The sequence below is a fragment of the Loxodonta africana genome, chromosome 3, assembly GCF_030014295.1.
Source record: "Loxodonta africana isolate mLoxAfr1 chromosome 3, mLoxAfr1.hap2, whole genome shotgun sequence".
NCBI lineage: Eukaryota > Metazoa > Chordata > Mammalia > Proboscidea > Elephantidae > Loxodonta > Loxodonta africana.
Window position 1 is genome coordinate 56,751,437 of NC_087344.1, and position 25,715 is coordinate 56,777,151.

General features: G+C 36.5%; 1 protein-coding gene across 6 annotated transcripts in view; it reads right to left on the reverse strand.

Annotated features, from left to right (window-relative positions):
• USP48 (ubiquitin specific peptidase 48) overlaps positions 1-25,715 on the reverse strand; it is a 111,079-nt gene that overhangs the window by 45,551 nt on the left and 39,813 nt on the right. For 2 of the 6 annotated variants that reach the window (XM_003413418.4, XM_010593026.3), the window contains exons 8-14: positions 25,161-25,243; positions 12,719-12,898; positions 8,889-9,017; positions 8,022-8,171; positions 3,625-3,822; positions 2,266-2,380; positions 1,151-1,281 (exon numbers count right to left, since the gene is read on the reverse strand). In XM_003413418.4, the coding sequence (XP_003413466.1) occupies positions 1,151-1,281; positions 2,266-2,380; positions 3,625-3,822; positions 8,022-8,171; positions 8,889-9,017; positions 12,719-12,898; positions 25,161-25,243 (986 nt within the window). The remainder of the gene's footprint in view (positions 1-1,150; positions 1,282-2,265; positions 2,381-3,624; positions 3,823-8,021; positions 8,172-8,888; positions 9,018-12,718; positions 12,899-25,160; positions 25,244-25,715) is intronic. The other 4 variants (XM_010593024.3, XM_023551941.2, XM_064281430.1 and 1 more) reach the window with 4 other exon arrangements.

Here is a 25,715-nt window from a genome sequence, read left to right on the forward strand (position 1 = left end):
TGACCATAATAAAATAAATAAATGAAGGACCAATAAGTATAAACAGACTCAACAGAACAGCAAATAAATACTTAACATACCAAGGTAACGTAACAGCATTAAAATTATAGTACAGTTTTCAAATGATCAAATGATTTAAATAATCAAATAGAAACTAATGTTAGGTTCCTGGATTACACAGCACAACAAAATATTTTAACCAAAAGTAAACTCTTCAAATTCCAAAAGGTTAAAAATTACAATTTGAGAAGCTTAAAAATAAGAAAACTGGTGTCTTTATTTTCTCAGAGCAAGGTAGTGGCACAGGTAAATACACACCCACAACAAAGAATGCTTGAATAAAGAAAATAAATACAGAACATTCAGTAAAAAGAATTTTTAAAAAATAATAAATTATTTAAAATAATATTGATAAAAATAATAAATATGCATATGTATGTAAACTGCTTATATTTGAAGAAAATTAAGTGAAATAATTGCTTTAAGATCATTAACTGCAGCTCTTAATTACTAAATTGTCCAGTCAGGCTAGTCTTGACTTTAAAAATAATTTTGACGCCTTAATTTCCTTTGATACCTTATAAAGCACTGATGATAAAATTTAGTGGTTTACTTACTTAACATAAGTTTTTATCTGAAAGCATAGCTTCAGATAACTCAAAAAACTAGGAAGAATTTATAGGCAAAAAGCTACTAAAAAGCCGCCCTCCCTTAGTGATGAAAAACATAGAAGTACATGCTCATTTACTTAACAAAGGCAGCTCGTAAAAGTGTTGCAAATAATCTATGATGAAAATGTACTGAGCTTACAAGGTACTATGCAATTTGCAGCAGATCTATCTTTCTTAAATATGCTAACCTGGAGAGAAATTAAAATTAATCATGCATGTAATTAACTAGAGAGAACCTCAACACAAAGCATGCTAGGTTATACAGAAGAATTCCAAGTGTGAGTTGCTGCGCCCCTGCTCAATTTCAATAGTACGTAAGTCTTTTATCTGTTCTGAGACATTTTTGAGAGCTTTTGATATAATAAAAATTGTCTTTAAAACTATATGGACGGAAATTAATTTTATTAAAAACAAATGTTTACAATTATTTATTTTTACTTTCAATTCATAATTATCTAAACACACGTTAAAGGCATTACCTTTATTCAAGGTGTTGCCATTCATTTTCCCATTGCTTTGGTCTGCATCACCATCTTGCTCATCTAGTTGTTCAAGAGCTAGCTGGCGCCAACTCCGCAAGGAGGATTTCCCCACCCAAAATCCGTCATTGCTGTGGAACATAGAGAATGTCAAATTACGCAGGTAACGTTTCCTAATGTCCTCCTCCCCTTCTTCCCTTGTAAAGGCAACAACTAAAATGAATTATAATAAACATTCAAAATCACCTGTCGGGCACACAATTTTTTTTTAACCCACTTCCTTTTTTTTTTTGGTCATTTCCACTCTTCACTATCAAAGGTTTTGTTTGGTTGAATTGTAGGTATCTGATATTTCATTTCTACCTTTAATCTTACCCTACTTCTCCTATCACTCATTTACATTCATGCCAATCAGACCAATCAACTAGTCACTTTCTTTCACTTAATAACCATTCACAACTACATGCAGATGTATCTTTAAGTATAGATAACTGTGTACATTCATGTCTACAAACATACATTTAGGGTACTTAGTAGGCTGTTTGTGTAACAACCAAAAACAGTGAAGTTGATTAATCTTTGGGAAACTGGAGGATAAATTTTCTCTTCATATACAACTTAAATTAAACCCAGACATAATAAATACCATCAATTAACTACCTGATTCTACTGGTTGCTGAGTCAAAAGGTACTTCCTGAATGTTTCTGAAAAGAACGTTCCAAAGGGTACCATTCCTTAACATACTGACTTTGGCCTCATGAAGGGGGACACATCCCATGGCTGCCAGGATGTTTCTCTGATGTAAGCTCTCTATCATTCCATGCCAGAACACAGGCTAGCACTGTGCCTGGCTTGCTCAGCTCTCAGATCCACATTTCTGCTTCTTCCTCTCTAATGGATGGAATACAACCTCAAACGCTGCCTAACTTCGCTTTCTTCATCTTTGCCACGGCGGCAATCAGTGCAAAATTCACTTTTGATCTGGCTTTGCAATCTACCTTTCTTTCTTATAAAAATCCCAATTCCCCTCTTTTCCATAAATAGTAAGCAGCTTTGTTATTATCTCTGAAAAATATTTTAGTTTATCATAAACAATACACACTATGGAACATACCCCTTTACTGTTGCTTTTAGCAGGTTATTAACGGTTTTGTAATCTTCGTTTAGTTGGTTCTTCAGACGCAACACACGACAACGTTCTACTACACATTCCTTACACAGGGCTTTCACTAGAGGCGAGAGAGAACGAAAGAAAATAGTTTGTTCACACCTGAATTTCCTGTTAGAAAAATGTTTGCAGTACTTCAAAAAACACAGATGAATTTTAAACCAGAGACACCAATCTTGACAACACAGAAATTGGTATATATCCTAAATTATTTTGTTGATACAACTATCAAGAGAGCAATATTATTATCTGCATAAAAAAAGAATAAGACAGATGAAATGTTATAACATGCTTAAAACTACACCACGGAGTACAATCTATTACAAGGTTTGGACACAAATTTTATAAGACCATAACCAAATAACGGAGGCTCTGACAGGGGGTCGGGGAGATCAGTGTGTCTGACAACTATCCCAGTAACACTATTTGAGGGCTTCTTGCGGGTATTAAATATTAGAACACTTCAAAGGAGAGAACACTAAGGGAAAAGAAAAATCAAGGGACTGATTTCAAACACACAGGGGTTCTAAGAATTGTATGTAACTTGATTCTTCGGAAGATCTTCCCAGTGTGGTTTACTTTATTCGGAATCAAAAACATATTTAGAAATCAAAACTTCAATTGTGTACAAGAAAAGGCCCGAATCATGTAGCTAAATGCCAGTCTTTATGCACGAAGTTGTATATAATCAAAAAAGAGCATTTAATTTGGGGCGGGGGGGGGTGGTCATACAGTTTTGTTTAACTCATCTATAGGCTGGAGTGGGACTGTGTTGACAGTTGCTTATCAAAATGAAAAATGTTTCAAGAACAGGCAGCCAGATCAAATAGACTATGTACACTACATGGTATACACAGAATCAAGCAGCTTCTGTTCATAAGCTAAGTAACAATCTGTAATCTCATACCATTAGCAGTCGCCATGGCATGGAGACACAAGATTCATCATCAACCAGACCACGATTCAAGTCTCCATCCTTACTTTAAGTCAGAGAAATTTAAAATTCTTTCTTTGAAGAATAATTGTATACAGTAACAAAATACTACCAAGTGCTTTTTCAAGCACTGTCTGCTTTTCTGAGAGAGGAGAAAACCTTAATGAGTAGTATCAGTTTCTCTTCTAGTTTGGTCATCTTTTGTATAATGTTGCTTAACTGCTCATCTATTTAACTGCAAAGCTTAAGGAACATTTGGTCTAGGACAGTTTGGGTCAAATCATCATGAACCACTACTCATTAAAGACCATATGATGAGGACTTAACGCATTACTCTTTTTTAACCAGGGAAGAAGACATCCTCGAGTTACCAGTTAGTCTTGGACCGCCTCCATATCTACTGTAGAAAATGTCAGCTGCATATTCAGATATTCTCTTCATAATTGATATTTTATCTGGATGAAGCTTGTCATGGGAACATAGGCAAGCATGATTATCGATAGGCTTGGTAGGTGTCGATTCATCCAACCACTTCTGCAACCACTCAAGAGAGACAAACTCATAGGGCTCTGAGGAAGAAAGCAATGGAAAAAGCCTATGTATTTTTACAGCTTTCTGACTAAGTGATACACTCATTTTCCTCAAAAGATGATGTAAACTCTGAGCAATGTTAGCAGATTCAGGAGAATGATTGTGCTGGAACATGTGTGATGACTATAACACAAAGCTCCACTTAACTACTACTCTTCTGAGTTCAAGGAGCTGTACATGATAAAGACAAGTCTGCACAGTGCCCTATGAGATTGGCTGGTATTATTAACCACATTCTACAAAAGAGGCATTCACAGAGAGAAGTGTCTTGCTTGATAGCACAGCAGAGCTTTGATCAGGATACCCATGTTTGCTAACTATAACCATGCTCCACATTGGCTCACAGATCATACAACCTCATCCACTACTACACTTATTTCATAAATATTATTTTCATAAGTATGTGATATACATCTGAAAATGAGAACTCAGTCTGGCTTCTCATTTTAAGCTAGAAATTAACCTCATCAACTATAATCACACTTCGTAAGCCCATTCAACCACTAAACTTTTCTTCATCCAAGATGATACTAACGTTGATTAAGAAAAGGTATTTAATTCCCTCACCCAAATCTATATCATGATCTACTCATTATTATTTATTTAAAAAAAAAAAAAAAGTAAGCTATTTTAAACAAGTTCCAGGAGAACTGAATTATCAATTTTGAAGTTGTAAAAATTAAAAGACAAAACCGAACAGCTTAAAACGAATTTTAATTTGGGGAAAGGGAATCCCGGAGTTCCCTAAAAGCCAAAATTAAAGATAAAGGGACAGCTTTGATTACTTACAAAGATCTCCAGTGAGTCCCAGCATAAAACATAGAAGAAAACATACAGAGGTTGAATTTATATGTTTATAGTATGTACTACTTCTGATGAGATCTGAGGGACAGACACTTCAACACAAAGCCCATTTTGACCAATTTCCTAAGATGTACAGGTCTAGAAAACTCCCGTTTTAGTGTAAAACATTTCAATTTTTACAAATAGAAAATTTGGAACTTTGGACCCTTTATTTGCACTAAAACTGTACATCAGCAGGGAGCCTTCTGACTAGTCAGCTCTAACATGGCTATAGAGGAAGAGCATAGGACTACAAGTTGAGACCAAGGTCTCATCCACGTTCTGCCACCAAGAAACTGAACTTGAGCAAGTCACTTAAACTCTCTATGCTTCAGGTCTTTTATTTGTAAAATGAAGGTAATAATACCTGCCTTCTACCTACCTCACAGGGATGTTGCTGAGTGTAAAAGATAAGATATATGAAGCATTTTGAGCTTTTTGGAAGAAAAGAGATATAGAAAAGTTAATTACACATTCACACAATATATAAAAGGGGAGACCTTAAGATGTAGTATAGATAACATGACTGTGGCATCTTACAATATATAATGGCATGGTAAATTACATTCAAAACACCTCCCAATTCTTTTTGTCATTTATCCAGTTTAATCTGCCAAGGATAGAGTACGCTGTGTATCTTAAGAACACAAAGCATCTCTAATTCTCTCCCAAGTACAGTCACACAGATAAAATTTTTAGTAATTAGAAGGCTATCAAAGGAGGGAAAACAGAACTGTGGTATAGAGCAACATCCAAGAATAATTCACTAGGTGTTCTAGTTTCCCTGGCAGCTGGGGAGGGTAAATAGAAGACAACAACTGCTATTGCTAACTGAAAGAATAACCTATAAGAATTATGACGCTTACAAGGAAAGGAATCTAGGAAAACTAAGTGTACAAAGCACTCCAGGCTAGGGGGTGTCTGCTGGAATTCAGGGTGACTATATATATTTTTATATATATATATATATATATTTTTTAATATAACCCTGAGCTATACAATAATGTGACTCAGAGGCAGTTAATTCAAGATAAAAATGTTTAGTCCTGTACTAGAGTTGCACAGAAAACATCCAAGTGGAGCTTACTGTTCTGGTTTTGAATATTCCAATACGAATTCAATGTAAGATATGAAGATTAGAAAAATCATGTATCATTCTACAGTAAGAAGAAGGAGGAGAACAGAGACTGAGCCCATAATTCTGACTTAATAGCGTACTTATTAACTCTACCAGTTTTCCAGACTTCATTTTAGGGTGTTGAGGATCTATGGAAGGAAGAGTGACTAGTCTTTCCAATTTCAACCTCTATCACTAGGAAGAGCTGCATCAATCTCTGTCAAGAATTTCCCTGAGAGTAGGGGTCTAGCACACGTATTGTAGTTACGGCAGATTCTCCTTGTGGCAGGTTTTACACTACAGCATTCAAACAGCTGTTTCTGCTTTCGAGAAAGACTCCTTACAAGCTCACAAAGACATTCCCTATCATTGGTGACTGAGTAAACTACCTGAACACTGCCTTCAGCATTTGATAAACAGGGACAGAAGCTGTTTAAGTATTTACCAAAGGGAAATGTACATTCTGGCTCAAAGTTAATTTGTAGTTTTAAAAAATGCCTGGGAGCTGGTTGAATGGACACTGGAAATACAAGGTGGAAAGGAGGAATGTGCTGTCACATCACAGAGAGCAAATAGGGTCACCTAACAATGTGTATACAAGTTTTTGTATAAGAAACTCACGTGAATTATAAACTTTCACTTAAAGCCCATTAAAAAAAAATAAAGCCCAATTAAAAAAAAAAAAAAAAAAAAAAGCCTGAATTTTGAATACAAGAAATTTTCTTTTGGGAAGTTATCAAGCCTAGAACAATCCTTGCATCAAAAACATTTGAAATGCTTTGCCTAGGGAAAATTTAAGCGTATTTCCATGTAAATAAAAAGGGCCAAAACAGTTCACGTTCCCAGTAAGGATTAGATTTTAGGATAAATGAGCCTCCTTTAAATATGTTCATAAACCAAGATAAGATTTAGAAAATGCGTAACAAAAGACTTCAATTGGCAGCACAAAACCATGGTCATTAATGTGGGGATTTTACAACATTTTAGGACAACATCGACTAAGTAAGTTTACCGCAAATGGAAAAAACTGTCAAGCTCATAATTGGTAAAAGTATAGATAACATATGCAGACATATTCTTAAGAACATAAGCACAGGTTTTTATAGACTGAGTGAAAATAGCCAAGAGAAGCAGTGTTAACTCAATATATAACATCTTTGGACCACGTAGTTTTGAAGAGTAGGTCAGAAGAGCATTTCATTTTAGAGCCAGTACATCCCTTTCTCTTGTCCAGTTTATAAGAAACTGTGGGTAAAGGTCAGAAAACAAATTTCTAGGTCTCAACTCCTTTGAACAAAGGTCTAACAATTTAGAGATTTGAATCATCAGTCATTTTCAAATCATTTCCAACAAATTAAGGTCTAATTCTTCTGGACAATCCCAAACTATGGGACAGAGTTAGAATAACAGGAACAACGAAGGGTCAAAATCAAATTAGGATTCAGCTTCGGAAGAACTAAAAGCTCTCATTTCGTATTATTCTTTTGTTTAAAGTTACATCAGTAATGAAAAATTAAGATATCAAAAAGACAAAACCACAGTACAATTATGCTTATTTATTTTTTTTAAGTTAGGCTAAACTGCCTCTCTTCTTTAAGTAGGAGTTGGATTTGGGAAATTCAAATAGACGAAAGGGATTTTTACAAATGGATTACCAGCCCTAAAGAGGTTTCGTTTCCGAGGTACTAAGTTAACCCGAATAAATATATACAGTAAAGAGACAAACTGGATTATAAGGGATAATTCTTAGGAAGTTAGGAATCAGCAAAAAGCTTTTCTACTCTAGAAAAATATCTGGTATTAAACTTCAAGTCAATCTAACAAAAATAGTACTCATGTTGAAAGAATGCCTGACAGGGCACAAGGAAGGAGAATAGGCAATTTGCTTCCACTGTAATCCAACCTGATTTTTCCTTAGAGCAAGTTAGTATCTCACAAAACATAAATATCTACAAGAGATGTGTATGCAGAGTACTGACCTAAACCATGCAATTTATTAATAACTGCTTCCTACTTTTAAAAGTACATAATAATAAACACTACATGAAATGCAACAAATCAAGTTATTGCTAGTTTACATAGTAATCTCACAGTGCTTAAGCAGACTTTAGTTGGTTATGAGAAAGGGTAGAAAAAAGTCTGTTCATATACAGTTGTGAACATAAAAAAAACAAGGCACTTAATGGCAACAGCGCTGTCCCAGAATATCTTACAGACCAGCTCCAGCAGGTAACCTTTGGTACAGCTCCTTAACCTCTTCGTGTTTTGCTTTTCCTTTATCCACACTTTGCTTCCGCATCTCAGCCATTTCAATACACCACTCCTCAAATTTGGAATTATCCCGATCCACCAGCTCTTGAAGAAAAGCTATTCAAAACAGAAAAGACAAAAAAGCAACTTTATCCTGGTTCTGAAAGACACAGAACCATGCTGATCTCTAAATTATATGCAACATTGGCCAAGACTTTGGTAGCAACTTCTGCTGTGGCCTCCTCTTCTGCTAGAGATCTCTATTGACCGGAAGGCAGAAGCAAAACTGAAGCCAGCCACTATAAAAATACTAGTGATTCACCCAACCTGGTTCTACATGACATTAACCACCCAGAAACATCAAATGGTTCAGGCATGCCACTTCAAAACTGATGCCAGAGAGCACAGACAGATTTAGGTGAAAGGACACCTAAAGACTATCTTCAGGCCAGTAGCGACTACCGGTGTTTTTTGTTTTTCCCTTCCCCATCAAGAGTAATTTATAAATAAGTGGCTAAAACTCACAAGTATTCCATAAACTAAACAACATAAAATCAAACTGCTCTTAAAGGAAGTGTCTTGATTACTGCTGGGTTTTTTTTTTTTTTTAATTGCTTTTACTTTTCTATGGAGGGGGACAGTGGTAGAATAGTTCTAGTCAAAAGCTACTTTATTTTAAAAAAACTCAACAATTTAAGGCAAATTTGTGATTAATATCTACTTTTACCAATGTTTACTACATGAATCAACTTATTATCGACAAAAGCAATCTGTTCCTCATTGCTGATCATATTCTAAAACACCTGCCTGATATAATCCTGAAACACTGCTTACCTGGTACTTGCACAGTTGTGTTTGGTTTTTCTTGTGTTTGCAGTCTATAAACCAACATGTATGCATTTCGAGAGCAATGAGTTCCTTTGCCACACTTGGGTTTACGTGTCTGGGACTTAGAAGGTTCTGCTGAGGTAGAAAAATCAAAAGATGATTCAACGAGAATGCCTACTGTTTGTTCATTCTTTCCCAGGGGATGGGGAGGAGGGTGCCAAAGAAAACAATTTCTAAAAACACATCCAAGATATTTTAACATGAATATAAAACATTGAAAGGCCATACAAATTTAGCAAGCTCTTAAAAAGATGAAAAGAATTTTTTCATGAGGACAAACCTTGAACAAAGAACTATGAGTTGATTTTAATGTTAGTCTTAAATTACAAAAATAAATTCAGACAATATAATTGATCAAAAAATACAATAGCACATTCATAAAAATGGAATTGAATGCTAATGAGCAGAAAGATTAGCCACTAAATCTCTATGAATTCAGTAGGATGTAGAAAAATTATTAAGCATTTCAGATTGCAAGTATACCATGTGACAGTGATCTTCAATTGGATCTGAGTATCCCAGGGTAACCTTCCAAGATGTATAAGGTCATGGACAGTTCAGATGAAGTCAATCACTAACTAGATCCTCAGCTCACTATGTACTTTCTAAACTGATAGATACGAAGCTGAGATTCCATAATGGTTTCCAACTCTCCTTTCACAATCACTTCACTTTCACTTTACAAATGAAAGACAAAACCTCTTACTTCTCTGAAAAACTAAAACGGTACGCTGTCCCACTGTGTGAAAACAAAGCAACAATTTGAAATATTTGCACTAGGGTTGAGAAACCCAATGCAAGTCAGGTTGTTTTGGTTCTTTGTATTAAAAAATAAAGTAAAAAAATAACTGACAACTGATCGATTATATAATAAAATTTGTTTTTATAGGTCACTATATATTTGATAGCATATAACTAAGAAGAAAAAATTGACATTGCTACAACTCATTCTTTCTTGTGTACATCTATATGTAAGCAAGTTTCCTCAGTGCTTTAACTACTACAAAATAAAACACAGGAACAGAACTGATACTTAACCTAGCACCAAGTAGTTCACCAACATGAACTGACAAAAAAGTCTCATCCATCTCATTAAGACAAATTTACAGTAAAAATTTTACTTTGTGCTTAATAAAATTTACCACATTTGTTTGGGTTTGATCAATTGTGTAGGGGTATTTACAATTTTTTAAATCATTCAATTCAGACCTTTTTTTCACAGTTCAGAGCTTTATGTTCCAAAACCACTTGGTATATAGTCCATTAGAATAAAATTCTGTAGGGTGAGTACAATGAAAATACTAGTACAGAAGAGACAAGAAGTAGGAAAATATCCTACTGTGAAAGAAGAGCTGCTTGTGTACCTCTGAAAAGGGTGATGGTGTGTATCGAACACCTGTAGTACTTAATTTTATTTGGATACTTTTAAAAGAGTGATGCTGCAGGTTAAGTTTCAATATTTCTACTATGTCAGAAATTTCATTATTTGCAGCTACTTAAATTTATGATAAAAATGTTGGATGTCAATTTAAAAATGTGCAAGTGGATACAAAATTGTCCAATATTCTTATAGTGAATACATGCATAAAAAAGTTTGAAGGCCCCTGTCACAGAGAATTAAATTATCAGGAACATTTATACAGAAGAGGGGGTCAGCCATTTCAAACTGGTAAGTATTAAGACTTAAGATCTTCATTACCCTGTATAAAGATGGAGCATAAATGTGATTCACAGTTCACAATAGAATATAGTAATGGAAGACTAATGCAATTGAACAAACAAATCTTTTCTATTTTTTGGTAAACAGAAAACAACAGATGAAAGCTGCAACGTTAAGTTGTATGCAACTATGAGATATTAAAGGAATGGAATACTGATAGGTATGTAACCTCTTTCTCCTCAGCTGTTTTAAAATTTAAGACTACCCAAATAATAGGACAGCCTTAACAATGTTTTTAATCCTAAAATTTTGAATAAAATTACTATAGATCAAATAAGCCACAATAAAGAACAATCAAATAAAGCCAAAATATAACTATTTACAATTTAAAGCTCTATCTCAATTTGGCTCCTAGTTAAGAATGCCCCAATAATCCAAAAATACAAGCAAATGTTAAGAACTTGAATATTAGTGATAGCAAGATTACTGGAAGTATATAAACATGTAAATATGATTTTAAAGTAGGAAATATTTCTCTTAACTATGAGAATGGTTACCACACGAATATCCACAGAGATTACCCATATACCTTAGAAAAGTGAATCTGATCCATTAAGAACCGTGGTAGGAGACATACACCTACTCCCATTCCTCTTCTTCTATTTAGACTCATAGTCCCAACCTCACCCCAAAATGACATATATGGTAAGAGTGGTGAAAAGCTCAGCCAAGACGGCTCTTAACTGAAAGGTTTATCCATTCCTTTGAGGAATAAAACGATATTTAGGCCCAAGATAACAGAGGTGATGAGAACTACATAGCAAGATACTATTTCTAGAATTATCTTCTATGGCAGATCCCATCGTTACAAAACAGCAAACAGCTCTCCACAGAGGCACTGCTCCTGACTCCAGGGATGGAATGAATATTCAACAGGGAGGAACAGGTATTAATCTCAAAGCAAGTTTCAATGCTATCGTTATTGCCCAAAAATAAATTTCTTGACCCAGGGAAAAGACTATGAATCCTACTATGCTAAATCTATTATTCACTTCATCATTTTTAGCTTAATTACCTCCCCTTACCCCAATTAACTTGGTAACTGAAAACTAAACCGTCTCAAGCAAAATCCTTTTTTTTTTTTTTAATTTTTATTGTGCTTTAAGTGAAAGTTTACAAATCAAGTCAGTCTTTGATACAAAAATTTATATACACCTTGCTATATACTCCTAAGTTGTTCTCCCCGTAATGAGAGAGCACATTCCTTCCCTACACTCTCTATTTTCGTGTCCATTTGGTGAGCTGGCCCCCTCTGCCCTCTCATCTCCCCTCCAGGCAGGAGATGCCAACATAGTCTCATGTGTCCACTTGATCCAAGAAGCTCACTCTTCACCAGTATCATTTTCTATCCCATAGTCCAGTCCAATCCCTGTCTGAAGAGTTGGCTTTGGGAATGGTTCTTGTCTTGGGCTAACAGAAGGTCTGGGGACCGTGACCTCCGGGGTCCTTCTAGTCTCAGTCAGACCATTAAGTCTGATCTTTTTATGAGAATTTGGGGTCTGCAATACTCTCCTGCTCCCTCAGGGGCTCTCTGTTGTGTTCCCTGTCAGGGTAGTCATCGGTTGTAGCCAGGCACCATCTAATTCTTCTGGTCTCAGGCTGATATAGTCTCTGGTTTATGTGGCCCTTTCTGTCTCTTGGGCTCATAATTACCTTGTCTTTGGTGTTCTTCATTTTCCTTTGCTCCAGGTGGGCTGAGACCAATTGATGCATCTTAGATAGCCGCTTGCTAGTGCTTAAGACCCCAGATGCCACTCTCCAAAGCGAGATGCAGAATGCTTTCTTATTAGATTTTATTATGCCAATTGACTCAGATGTCCCCTGAAATCATGGTCCCCAAACCCCTGCCCCTACTTCGAGCAAAATCTTTTTATTTATTTATTTTTAACCAGGCATCATTAACAAGAAACCCTCAGAGATGTTATGCGTGCTTGAGAAACGCAAATGTCCTTGAGAGTCCGTAACAATCTCGGACCATAATGATTTATCACAAATATTTCTGGTTTAAAAAAAAAAGTTATATTTTAAAAAGGCACTCACAACTTAAAGGTTTTACCTAGATCTTCCTCAATCCCTAGCTGCAATTTCTTTCCCTCCATCTTTTCTATGTCTTCGTCATTAAACTTATACCATTCGCCGGACTGTGGATCTTTCACGTGGGCGATGTAGTGGCCAGAGTAAGCACTCACTCCTCTGTGTATGAGGACCGCACTGAGTTCGTACACATAGCCCCCACCTAGAAAAGGGGAATGGAAGAAAGTGAAAGAAACTTCAGGTAAAAGAATTTCTTCTTATCTGCTGAGCCTGAACTGTAATGATTAGTACTGTTCATGCATCTGGCAGAATTCAAAATATATCACCTAACATTAAAAAATAAAAAAATTAGTCCTTAAAAAATAACGTAGCAAACAATACCTTAACCAACTCAATGTATTAGTTCTCCATGCCCTCTCCAAAACAGACTGAAATGTGTCTAGGGCATTCTGACTGCTCAGGGCTGCTTAGGGGCTACTGTTCAGTGTATTGTCACCTTTCACATAAACCAGCTGAGCCATATACTTGTTAAGAATCAGCTGTAAATATCCTCCAACTTGTTATTAAAATTTAAAACTTATATAAATCAATGATATGGGTTTAAGACTAAAAAAGCTATTGTTTCTATAAAGAGTATAAATATTTTAGAAAAAGGTGGAGGCAACTCATTAAAAAAGCTGCATTCAAAACAGGCGTGGACAAGACAATTGAAAAAGACAGAAGACATTAAAAATCTAGAATTATTCTGCAATCAGACTTCTTCATAAGTATCTTAAGTTCCTATTCCACTTTAAATAAACAAAACCTGCAAATCACATCCTGTGTATTATGTGTGCAATTTATCCAAGAAAGGCTCTACCTATACACCAAAATCTTGAAAAATGGGTGAGCATCTAGGTTTTAAGACAAAATAACATCATTACCAAGTTTAAAAAAAAAATCTTCAAGATTCTAGACGTCAATCAATTAGAGGGGAAACGTGTTGGAAAAGCTCACTTCTACTACACGTTTTATTATTAAAAGTTACAAAACACTGCAATAAAATATTAATAATATCAACACAGACATAATCACTATCAGTATTAAAACTTGCAGATTTTCTGAACAAACATCATTAACATTTTTCAATGTTAAGTTATTCTTCTAAAAATTATTTTTAATGACTACATTACCAGTACTACAATATGTTGGAGCACTCCCACATTCTTGGGCATTTTAACCTTCAGCATTTTTTTGGCCATTATACACAACTACTATCTTTGATGTAAAAATCTTTGCACACATCTTTGACTATTTCTTCACCATAATTTCCTTAAAATTCTAAAGGCAAAGTCACAGCGTATAGGAAATCACTCATTCAACAAGTAATAAACATGCTGAGCACTGTCCTAGGTTCAGGGGACACAGCAGTTGACTCAAAGAACATATTCCTCGCACTCTTGTAGCTTACACTCTAGTAAGGGAGGCAGTAATGCAGACTAGTATCTGGACCAAAACCCTCCTAACACACTTCAGCTGAAAATAATTACAAATATCGGGTAAGATATAAATATTTTTAACTTTTAAAATACACTGACTAGCTGACAAGAAAATAAGAATTCTCGGAAGTCAAATGCTACATGAAAGCAGGAAGCTAGGCAGTTAAGAGAATTAGGCAAACCCTATCAACTTGAACTTTTGTTTTTTCACACATCAAGAGACCAGAGATAGAACCTTAGGCTCATAAAAGATGGGGAATCCCCATTACAAAACTAGGGCTCTTCAGTACTAACAGATAACTAGAAATGAACCTACCCTCCAGAGTAAAGAGTAAGGAAAAATTACTTCCCTTAAAATTACTTTGACACTGGGTGGTAAGAAAAAAAACAAATCTCCCTTGCAAGTTTATAAGCAATTAGCCTTTGGGAAGATTTCTACCATGAATTCACACTACCTACAAAGTCAGAAGAATCCTAAGCCAAGAGTTTAGTTTGGTGTTTTAATGCAGTCGTGAGATAAGTGAGAGTTCCAAGAAATATGAGTTCAGTCCAAAATAAAAATACATATATTATGACAAAACACAAAAACACACAAGTCACTATAACTGAGAAACAGCAAGCAGACACAACAACCAAAATCAGCCCAGTAAGAGTCATGTCAGTACCAGAAATAGCAAATAAATAAGTACGTTTAAAGAAAAATGATTGGATTAGACCAGACTTAAGGAACAAGATATTTAAAAAATGATGAAGCAATTATGATTTTAAAAAAGAACTTCTGGAAATAACATTTACATTAGTTAAAAATTAAAACTCCACAGAAAGGGCTCCAGTCTGAGGTTAGAGGTCTGAAGAACAACGTACATTTTAATGGAACCCAAGTCTTGGACATATGTCAAAAAGCATGTTGAAATTAGCATACAATCATTTCAGTCTGTTTACTGTCCCTAAATAAAGCTTTTTTGTTTTCGTTAACCTCGAAAAAAAGAGAAATTATAGTTTCAAAAGCAGATTCCAAAAAGCCTGTTGCCATAAAGTTGATTCTATTAGCGACCCTATAGGACAGAATGGGAAACCCTGGTAGCATAGTGGTTAAGAGCTCCGCCTGCTAGTCAGCTAACCAAAAGATGGGTAGCGTGAATCCAGCAGCCGCTCCTCAGAAACTCTATGGGGCAGTTCTACTTCCTCCTATAGGGTCACTATGAGTTGGAATCGACTCGACGGCAAGGGGTTTGGTTTTTCTTGTTTTTGTAAGACAGAACAGAACTGCCCCATAGGGTTTCCAAGGCTGTAATCCTTACTGAAGCAGAATGCCACATACTTCTCTCTTGGAGAGGTAGTCTGAGCACCTTACGAGTTCAAATACACTGGTGGGTTCAAACTGTCAATCTTTCGCTTAGCAGCTGAGCACTTTAACCACTGTACCACGAGGGCTCCTTAAAAGTAGATTAGGTTAAACTAGAAGCCCTGGTGGTGCAGTGAATAAGCGCTGGGCTGCTAACCAAAAAGGTCAGTAGTTTGAATCTACCAGCCACTCCTTATAAACCATATGGGGCAGTTCTACTCTGTCCTATTGGGTCACTATGAACTGGAATCAACTCTGCAGCTAAACTAAACAGAGAAATCAATAAAGTAGAAGGTAGATCTGAAGAAATTAAGCAGAATGCAGGACAAAGCACAAAGAGGAGACATGGGGCATAGAGTGAGAATGTCTAACATACATCTAATTGGAGCACCAGAAGGAGTTCCACCCTAATGGAACCCTCACAAAAACTTTTCATCCATGTGGAATAAGCAGCATGCAGTCAAAGATAACCAGGTACAGAGAGAAACAAGGCAACATTAAAAAGTGCCAGCTCAGACAGCAGAAAAGCTACATAGGTTTCCAACAGTCAGTCATGGGTCATAAAACAACTAGACTTTCTAAGTTTAAGGAACCAAGAAAAATAAAAATATTAACACTATACAAAGTAAAGCATCAAATTTAAATCAAAGGATATCTGAATAATTACATTAACTGTAAATGAACTAAATGATCCAGTAAAAAGATCAAGACAGTCAGACTAGATTTTTATGAGTTTAAAATTTTCCACAATAAAAAGTTTGAGCAAAGGACAAACATGCCTATGACAGTGTTTTTCTCCAGCTGTCTTCAACAGCTCTGATGAAGGAGTAGAGGGGGCAGCGAATAAGATTTAATTTACCCAAAGGTAAAAGAGTAAACTAAACTGTTTAGAGATGCATGCTTATATACTAAAAAGCTAAAGGTAAGGAAGTAATTTTCATAGAAGTCAGGTTAGCGATTATATTTGGGAGAAAGGATAAGGTTCTAACAGGGAGGGACACAAAGTAGGCTTTTGGGGTATTAGAAATGTTTTCTTTAACCTGCATGGTGCTTATAAAGATTTACACTGTGTAATAATTTGCTAAAATGTACATTTTTGTATTCTGAACTTCTGTGAATGTCTATTTTGCACGTAAAAAAGGAAGAAAACATAGAGATTAACCCTGTGTAATTACAATAAAACTTAATTTGTTTTTAGCAGTCTACCTATATGAGGCAGCACATTTTTTAAAGCAAACACTACGATATCCCATAAAAAACAGGCCTGTAGTAGTTTTTCTATCGAATTCATCTTACCAGTGCTAGCTAACAATTCTAATAACACAATTTTTATTCCTCTATTTCTTCTACTTTGAAGGGTGACGACATCTAGTAAAGTGAACATACTAAATTAAAAATTCCTACAAGTTTTTCAATCTAACAAGTTGACTGGATAAATATCTTCCTTGTTTTCTGTACAGCACAAATAAGCAAATACTTAATAAATTTAATATTTAAAATCAGACAGAGGCATCAAGGAAAGCATTAATTTCACATTCCCTAAGTTTCTGGGCCCTGAGAAGCCACTAAACTATCAGATTTTCCTAGTATTCAAATAATCATCTAAAGAGACAGGAAGTAAATTAAAATATAAAGCAGACTACTAAAAAAAAAAAAAATCAAACCCGCTGCCATCAAGTCAATTCCAACTCATAGCGACCCTACAGGACAGAGTAGAACTACCCCATAGAGTTTCCAAGGAGCACCTAATAGATTCAAACTGCTGACCTTTTGGTTAGCAGCTGTAGCACTTAACCACTATACCACCAGGGTTTCCAGTTAAGTTTATTAATTCAACCAAATGTAACAATGACAAAATAAAACAAAGTTTACAGCAGTTTTCTTCTTCCACAGAGGTGTAAATTTTAAACCATACCACATACAGCATCATATATTTTATAGCTTTAGTATTTACTGAACACAACCTCTGGACACTCGGCTTGTTTTCTTTTGTAAGCTGTCACCGTTGTTGTTAGGAGACTCGTAGTAATCCTACGTACAACAGAACAAAACACGGCCCAATGCTGAGCCATGCTCACAATCGTTGCTAAACTTAAGCCCATTTTTTCAGCCACATTTATCAATCGATCTCCTTGAGGGTCCACCTCTTTTTTGTTGGCCTTCTACCAAGCAAGATGTCCTTCTCCAGGTACTGGTCCCTCCTGATAAGATGTCCAAAGTACATAACACAAACCCTACTATCTTGGCTTCTAAGGAGCATTCTGACAGTATTTCTTCCAAGACAGATTTGTTTATTCTTCAAGAAGTCCATGGTGTATTAAATATTCTTTGCCCACCCAATAATTCAAAGGCATCAATTCTACTTCACCCATCCTTATTCACTGTCCAGCTTTTGCATGCATTACGAGGCAACTGAAAATACCATGGCTTGGGTCAGGTGCAACTTAGTCCTCAAAGTGTGGTATCTTTGCTTTCTAATACCTTAAAGAGGTCTTTTGCAGCAGATTTGCCCAGTGCAATAACGTTGTTGTGATTTCTTGACTGCCACTTCCATGTGTGTTGATTGTGGATCCAAATTAAATAAAACCCTTGACAACTTCAATCTTTTCTCCATTTATCATGATGTTGCTTACTGGACTAGTTTTGAGGATTTTTGTTTTCATTATGTTGAGGTGTAATCCACACTGAAGGCTGTGGTTTTGATCTTCATCGGTAAGTGCTTCAAGTTCTCTTCACTTTCAGTAAGCAAGGTTGTGTCATCTGCATACTGCAGGTTGTTAATGAGTCTTCCATCAATCCTGATGGTCACAGTCTTCTTTATATAGTCCAGCCTCTCAGATTATTTGCCCAGTGTATGGACTGAATCCCCCATGCATCTGTCACTTTGTCGTATTGTGGGCGCTTGTCTGTTGCTGTGATGCTGGAAGCTATTACACTGGTATTCAAATACCAACAGGGTCACCCATAGCACACATTTCAGCTGAGCTTCCAGACTAAGATAGTCTAGAAAGAAGAACCTGGTGGACTACTACCAAACAAACTGGCCAGAGAAAACATTATGAATACCAGTGGAACAATGTCTAATATAGCGCCAGAAGATGAGGTCCAAAGGTTGGAAGGCACTCAAAAGACAACTGGGAAAGACCTGCCTTCTCAAAGCAGAGTTGACCTTAATGATGTGGATGAAGTCAAGCTTTCAATATCTTCATTTGCTGATGTGACACAACTCAAAATGAGAAGAAAAGGCTGCAAACATCCATGAATAATTAGAATGTGGAATGTATTAAGTATGAATCTAGGAAAAGTGGCAGTCATCAAAAATGAAATAGGACACATAAACATCGATATCCTAGGTATTAAAAATTGAGCTGAAATGGCCTGGTATTAGCCATTTTAAATCAGACAATCATACGGTCTACTATGCTGGGAATGACAAACTGAAGAGGAATGGTGTTGCATTCATTGTCAAAAAGAACATTTCAAGATCTCTCCTGAAGTACACAATCTCGGTGATAGGATAATATCCATACTTCCACACGGAAGACCAGTAATAATATGACCATTATTCAAATTCACTCACCAACCACTAAGGCCAAAGATAAAGAAACTGAAGATTTTTATCAACTTCTGCAGTCTGAAATTGAACGAACATACAATCGGGATGCACTGATAATTACTGATGACTGGAATGTGAAAGTCAGAAACAAAGAAAGGATCAGTAGTTGGAAATTATGGCTTTGCTGATAGAAATAACGCTGGGTATCGCACGACAGAATTTTGCAAGACCAACGACTTCTTCACCGCAAATACCTTTTTCCAACAACATAAATGGTGACTATGCACGTGGGCCTCACCAGATGGAATACACAGGAATCAAATCGACTACATCTGTAGAAACAGATGATGGAAAAGCCCAATATCATCAGTCAGAACAAGGCCAGGGGCCAACTACAGAACAGAGCATCAATTGCTCATATGCAAGTTCAAGCTGAAGCTGAAGAAAATTAGAACAAGTCCATAGGAGCCAAAGTACGGCCCTGAGTATATCCCACCTGAATTTAGAGACCATCTCAAGAACAGATTTCACGCACTGAACACTAATGATCGAAGACCAGGTGAGCTGTGGAATGACACCTAGGACATGATATATGAAGAAAACAAAAGGTAATTAAAAAGAAAGGAAAGAGCAAAATGGATATCAGAAGAGACTCTGAAACTTACTCTTCAATGTCAAGAAGCTAAAGCAAATGGAGTGGTGATGATGAGGTCAAAGGGCTGAACAGAAAATTTCAAAGGCTGGGTTGAGAAGACAAAGTAAAGGATTATAATGACGTGCAAAGACCTGGAATTAGAAAACCAAAAGGGGAGAATATGCTCAGCATTTCTCAAGCTGAAAGAACTAAAGAAAAAAATTCAAGCCTCAAGTTGCAATACTGAAGGATTCTATGGGCAAAATACTGGACAATGCAGGGAGCATCAAAAGAAGATAAGGAGAATTCAAATCACTGTACTAAAAAGAATTGGTCAATGTTCGATCATTTCAGGAGGTAGCACATGATTAAGAACTGCTGGTACTGGAGGAAGAAGATGAATATGCAGTGAAGTCACTGGTGAAAAACAAGTCTCCAGGAACTGAATGAATGCCAACTGAGATGTTTCAACAAATGGATACAGTGCTAGAAGTCCTCATTCGTCTATGCCAAGAAATCTGGAGGACAGCTACCTGGCCAACTGACTGGAAGAGATTCATGTTTATGCCTATTCCAAAGAAAGGAGATTCAACCAAAAACAGAAATTATGAACAGTATCGTTAATATGCCATGCAAGTAAAATTTTCCTGAAGATCATTCAAAAACAGTTGCTGCAGTACATCAACAGGGAACTGTCAGAAATTCAACCTGGATTCAGAAGAGGACATGCAACGAGGGAGGGACATCACTGTTGGCATCAGATGGCTCTTGGCTGAAAGCAGAGAATACCATAAAGATGTTTACCTGTGTTTTCCTAACTATGCAAAGGCATTCGACTGTGTGGATTATAATAAATTATGGGTAACATTGGGAAGAATGGAATTCCAGATGAGAACCTGTACATAGATCAAGAGGCAGTCGTTTGAACAGAACGGGGGATACCGCAAGGTTTAAAGTCAGGAAAGGTGTGTGTCAGGGTTGTATCCTTTCACCTAATTATTCAATCTGTATACCGAGCGAAAAATCTGAGAAGCCGGACTACACGAGGAACGGGGCATCAGGATTGGAGGAGAACTCATTAACAACCTACGTTATGCAGCTGACAAAAACCTTGCTTGCTGAACGTCAAGAGTACTTGAAGCACTTACTGATGAAGATCAAAAACCACAGCCTTCAGTATGGATTAAGCCTCAACATAAAGAAAACAAAAATCCTCACAACTAGACCGATAAGAGACATCATGATAAACGGAGAAAAGACTGAAGTTGTCAAGGGTTTCATTTTACTTGGATGCACAATCAACACTCATGGAAGCAACAGTCAAGAAATCATGACGATGTATTGCACTGGGCAAATCTGCAAAATACCTCTTTAAAGTGTTAAAAAGCAAAGATGTTACACTTTGAGGACTAAGTTGCATCTGACCCAAAAATGGTATTTTCAATTGCCTCATATGCATGCAAAAGCTAGACAATGAATAAGGAAGGCATAAGAAAAATTGATGCTTTTGAAATATGGTGTTGGCAAAGAATATTGTATATACCACGGACTGCCAAAAGAATGAACAAATCTGTCTTGGAAGTACAGCCAGAATGGTCCTTAGAAGCAAGGCCGGCGAGGCTTCCTCTCATATACTTTGGACATCTTATCTATCAGGAAGGACCAGTCCCTGGAGAAAGACATCATGCTTGGTTATTAAAGTGGAGGGTCAGTGAAAAAGAGGAAGACTGGCACAGTGGCTGCAACAATGAGCTCCAGCATTCAATAATCGTGAGGATGGCACAGGACCAGGTAGTGTTTCATTCTGTTGTATACACGGTCACTGTGAGTCAGAACGACTCAACAGTACCTAACAACAACAACGTGTAGGCTGAATAAGGATGGAGGAAGGATACAACCCTGTCACATACTTTTCCCGATTTTAACCCATGCAGTATTCCCTTCTTCTGTTCCAACAACTGCCTCTCTAGGTCTATGTACCGGTTCCTCGTGAGCACAATTAAGAGTTCTGGAATAACCATTCTTCGCAACATTATCTATAATTTGTTATGATCCACACAGTCATATACTTTTGCACAGTCAATAAAACACAGTCAAACATCTTTATGGTATGTTCTGCTTTCAGCCAGGATGTATCTGACATCAGCAATGATGTCCCTCATTCCGTGTCCTCCTCTGAATCCAGCCTGAACTTCTGGCAGTTCCTTGCTGATGTACTGTTGCAACTGCTTTTGAATGATCTTCAGCAAAATTTTGCTTGAGTGTGATATTAATGACATTGTTCAATAGTTGGTGCATTCTCTTGGATCACCTGCCTTTGGAATGAGCACAAATACAGATCTTTTCCAGTCAGTTGTCCAGGTAGCCATCTTCCAGATTTCTTGGCATAGATGAGTGAGCTCTTATAGCACTGCATCTGTTTGTTGAAACATCTCAACTGGTATTTTGTCAATTCCTGGAACCCTGTTTTTTGACAATGCCTTCAGTGCAGCTTGGACTTCTTCCATCAATACTACTGGTTCTTGATCATATGTTACCTCCTGAAACAGTTGAACGTCAACCAATTCTTTCTGGTACAGTGACTCGGTGTATTCCCCCCATCTTCTTCTGATGCTTCCTGCGTTGTTCAATATTTTGCCCGTAGAATGTTTCAATACTGCAGCTCGAGGCTTGAATTTTTTCTTTGGTACTTTCAGCTTGAGACATGCCAAGCGTGTTCTTCTCTTTTGGTTTTCTAACTCTGTCTTCTTGACCCACCCTTTGAAATTTTCCGTTTAGCTCCTTTACTTCATCATTTCTTCCATTTGCTTTAGCTGCTCTATGTTCAAGAACAAGTTTCAGAGCCTCTTTTGACATTCATCTTGGTCTTGTTTTCTTCATGTATTATGTCCTGTATGTCATCCCACTGCTCATCTGATTTTCAGTCATCAGTGTTCAATGCATCAAACCTATTCCAGATGATCTCTAAATTCAGGTGGGATATACTCAGGGTCATGCTTTGGCTCTCGTGGACTTCTTTTAATTTTCTTCAGCTTCACCCTGAACTTGCATACGAGCAACTGATGGTCTGTTTCAAAGTCAGCCCCTGGCCTTGTTCTGACGGATAACACTGAACTTGTCTACGGTCTGTTTCCACTGATGTAGTAGTTGATTTGATTCCTGTGTATTCCATTTGGTGAGGTGTACATGATAATCACTGTTTGTGTTGTTGAAGAAAGGTATATGTAACGAAGAAATCATTGTGTTGTAAAATTCTATCATGTGATCTCCAGTGTCACTTCTATCACCAAGGCCATATTTTCTAACTACCAATTCTTCTTGGTTTCCAACTTTTGCATTCATCACCAATAATTACCAATGCAGTTGGTAAAAATCTTCAACTTCTTTGTATGTGGCATTACTGGTTAGTGTATAAATCTGAATAATAGTCATATTAACTGGTCTTCCTTGTAGGCATGTGGATATTAACCTATCACTGACAGCACTGTACTTCAGAATATGTCCTGAAATGTTCTTTTTGACAGTGAATGTGACACCATTCCTCTTCAAGCTGTCATTCCTGGCATAGCAGACCATATGACTGTCCGATTCAAAACGGCCAATACCAGTCCATTTCAGCTCACTAATATCTAGGATATCAATCTTTATGCACTGTATTTCATTTCCGACGTTTCCATTTTCCAAGAGTCATAATTTATACATTCCATGTTTCGATTATTAATGGAATGTTTACAGCTGTTTCTTCTCATTTTGAGTTGTGCCACATCAGCAAATGAAGGTCCCAAAAGATTTACTCCACCCATGTCATTAAGGTTGACTCTACTTTGAGGAGGTAGCTCTTCCCCTCGTATTCTGAGTGCCTTCCAACCTGAGGAGCTCATGTTCTGGTACTGTATCAGATGATGTTCCACTGCTATTCAGAAGGTTTTCACTGGCCAATTTTTTCAAAAGTAGACTGATAGTTCCTTCTTCCTAATCTGTCTTTATCTGGAAGCTCCAGTGAAACCTGTCCACCATGGGTGACCCTGCTATTTGAAATACCGGTGGGTGAGCTTCCAGCATCACAGCAGCACAGAAGCCACCACAGTATGACCAACTGACAGAGGAATGGTGGCATTAACCATTACGGAGATGCAAATCAAAAATGCAGTGAGGTAGCACCTTACCCCTATTAAAATGGCAGCAAAAAAAAAAAAAGCAGAAAATAACAAGTGTTTGCTAGGTTGTGGAGAAACTGGAACCATGATCCATTGCTGATGGGAATGTAAAATGATACTGCCAGTGTGAAAACAGTTTGGTGATTCCTCCGAAAGTTGAACAGAGAGCTACCATACACCTAGCAAACCCAATCCTAGATACGTACCCACAAGAGGTAAGGGTAGGAATGCAAACACAAACCTATAGGCCAATGTTCATCACAACAGCCAAAAGGTGAAAACAACTGAAATGTCCATGAACAGATGAATGGATAAAACATAAAAAAAAAAAAAAAAGGAATATTATGCAGCCGTAAAGAGAAATGAACTTCTGATACATGCTGTACTTTAAAATATTATGCTGAGTGAAATAAGTCGGTCACAAAAGGACAAATACTGTATGATCTCATTTGTTCAAAATAAGCCAATATACATAGAAACCAAAGATTATTTATGGTTATCAGGGATAGGGTGGAGGTGGAAAGGGGGAGTTTTTGTTTGTGAGGCACTGAATTTATGTTAATGGTGATGGATATTTTGGGAAAGTATAGCAATAAAGGTGGTACAACACAAAAAATGTTATCAATGCCATGGATTGGTAAATGGTGTGTATGCTTTCACCACACACACATAAAACATGAACAATAATAATCATTTCTACATTAAAATTTTCGTAAAGCATAAGACCAACCTAACTAGAAAGTCAAACTGTCTTTCGAGTCAGGGCAAAAGAACACAAGGGATCCAAAAGGTAAGACGTTTATTTTCTCTAGCAAGAACCAACCAGTATAGTAAAATGAAGACTACCAAAAGAAAAAAGTATCATTAATTCTTTGCTGGGATTATGATATAGCATCCTAGCACACATCAGTGGTCACAGATATAAATCATGCCACCTCATGTTTTTAATAAAATACTAAAGAAATAGAAACAAACAAGGTAGCTTGGAGATGCTTAATTTTTATGAGGAACCACTGATATGATACTAAGACTAAGGTTACAAGTGAGGGTTCAGGGACAATAAAGTATCTTTTTCATTTTTTATTCTTTTTATACTCTTAATTGTATAGATATCGGTAAACGAATTGCTTTTATGTGCTTAGTCATAGAAAATGAAACTTACATCTCAGCTAACCTAAGAGGCCTGGACTTCCGTTAAAAAAAATTAGCAGTAAACTGCTATTCTGTATTCATAACAAGCAGATCACAAAAGTCTCTGAGTATTACAATTATCACTGCTCGGTATAAATATTACCTTTATGCTCCACATAAGGCTCCATATCCAAAATTTCTGAGAAGCCAATGTAGGTATTCAGCTTTTTCTTATGTCCAGTTTGCCTAACCAAGAGGAAAGCTGATTATATTTATATTTTAAACAACCATAAAACAATGTATAAGCTCTATCAGCTATTTTAATAAACTCAACAGTAGCTAGGTAGATTTCATTTAGTAGTCTTACTCAAAACCCCATAAAATTCAAAGTAAACATAATATGGTCTTATAATTGGACAGATACTCATCAATAGGTCAGAAGGTATGAAATAATAATGCTGATTCCAAATACAATACTTACTTCCAGAAGTTTCAATGTAATCACAAAAGAAAAACAGAAGTTCTGCTTTAAGGAAGACATGTACATGTACAAGCACTGGCTTGACTTTAATTATGAAATGAGTATATATTCCCACAGGACAGGAGGAGTATTACTGTAATGAGTAGAAAATTTACTTAAAATATACAGCAACACAGGATGTCTGAAGGTATTTCCACATTCCTACCTAAATGTTTGCTTTTCCTTTCCTGTTTTTAG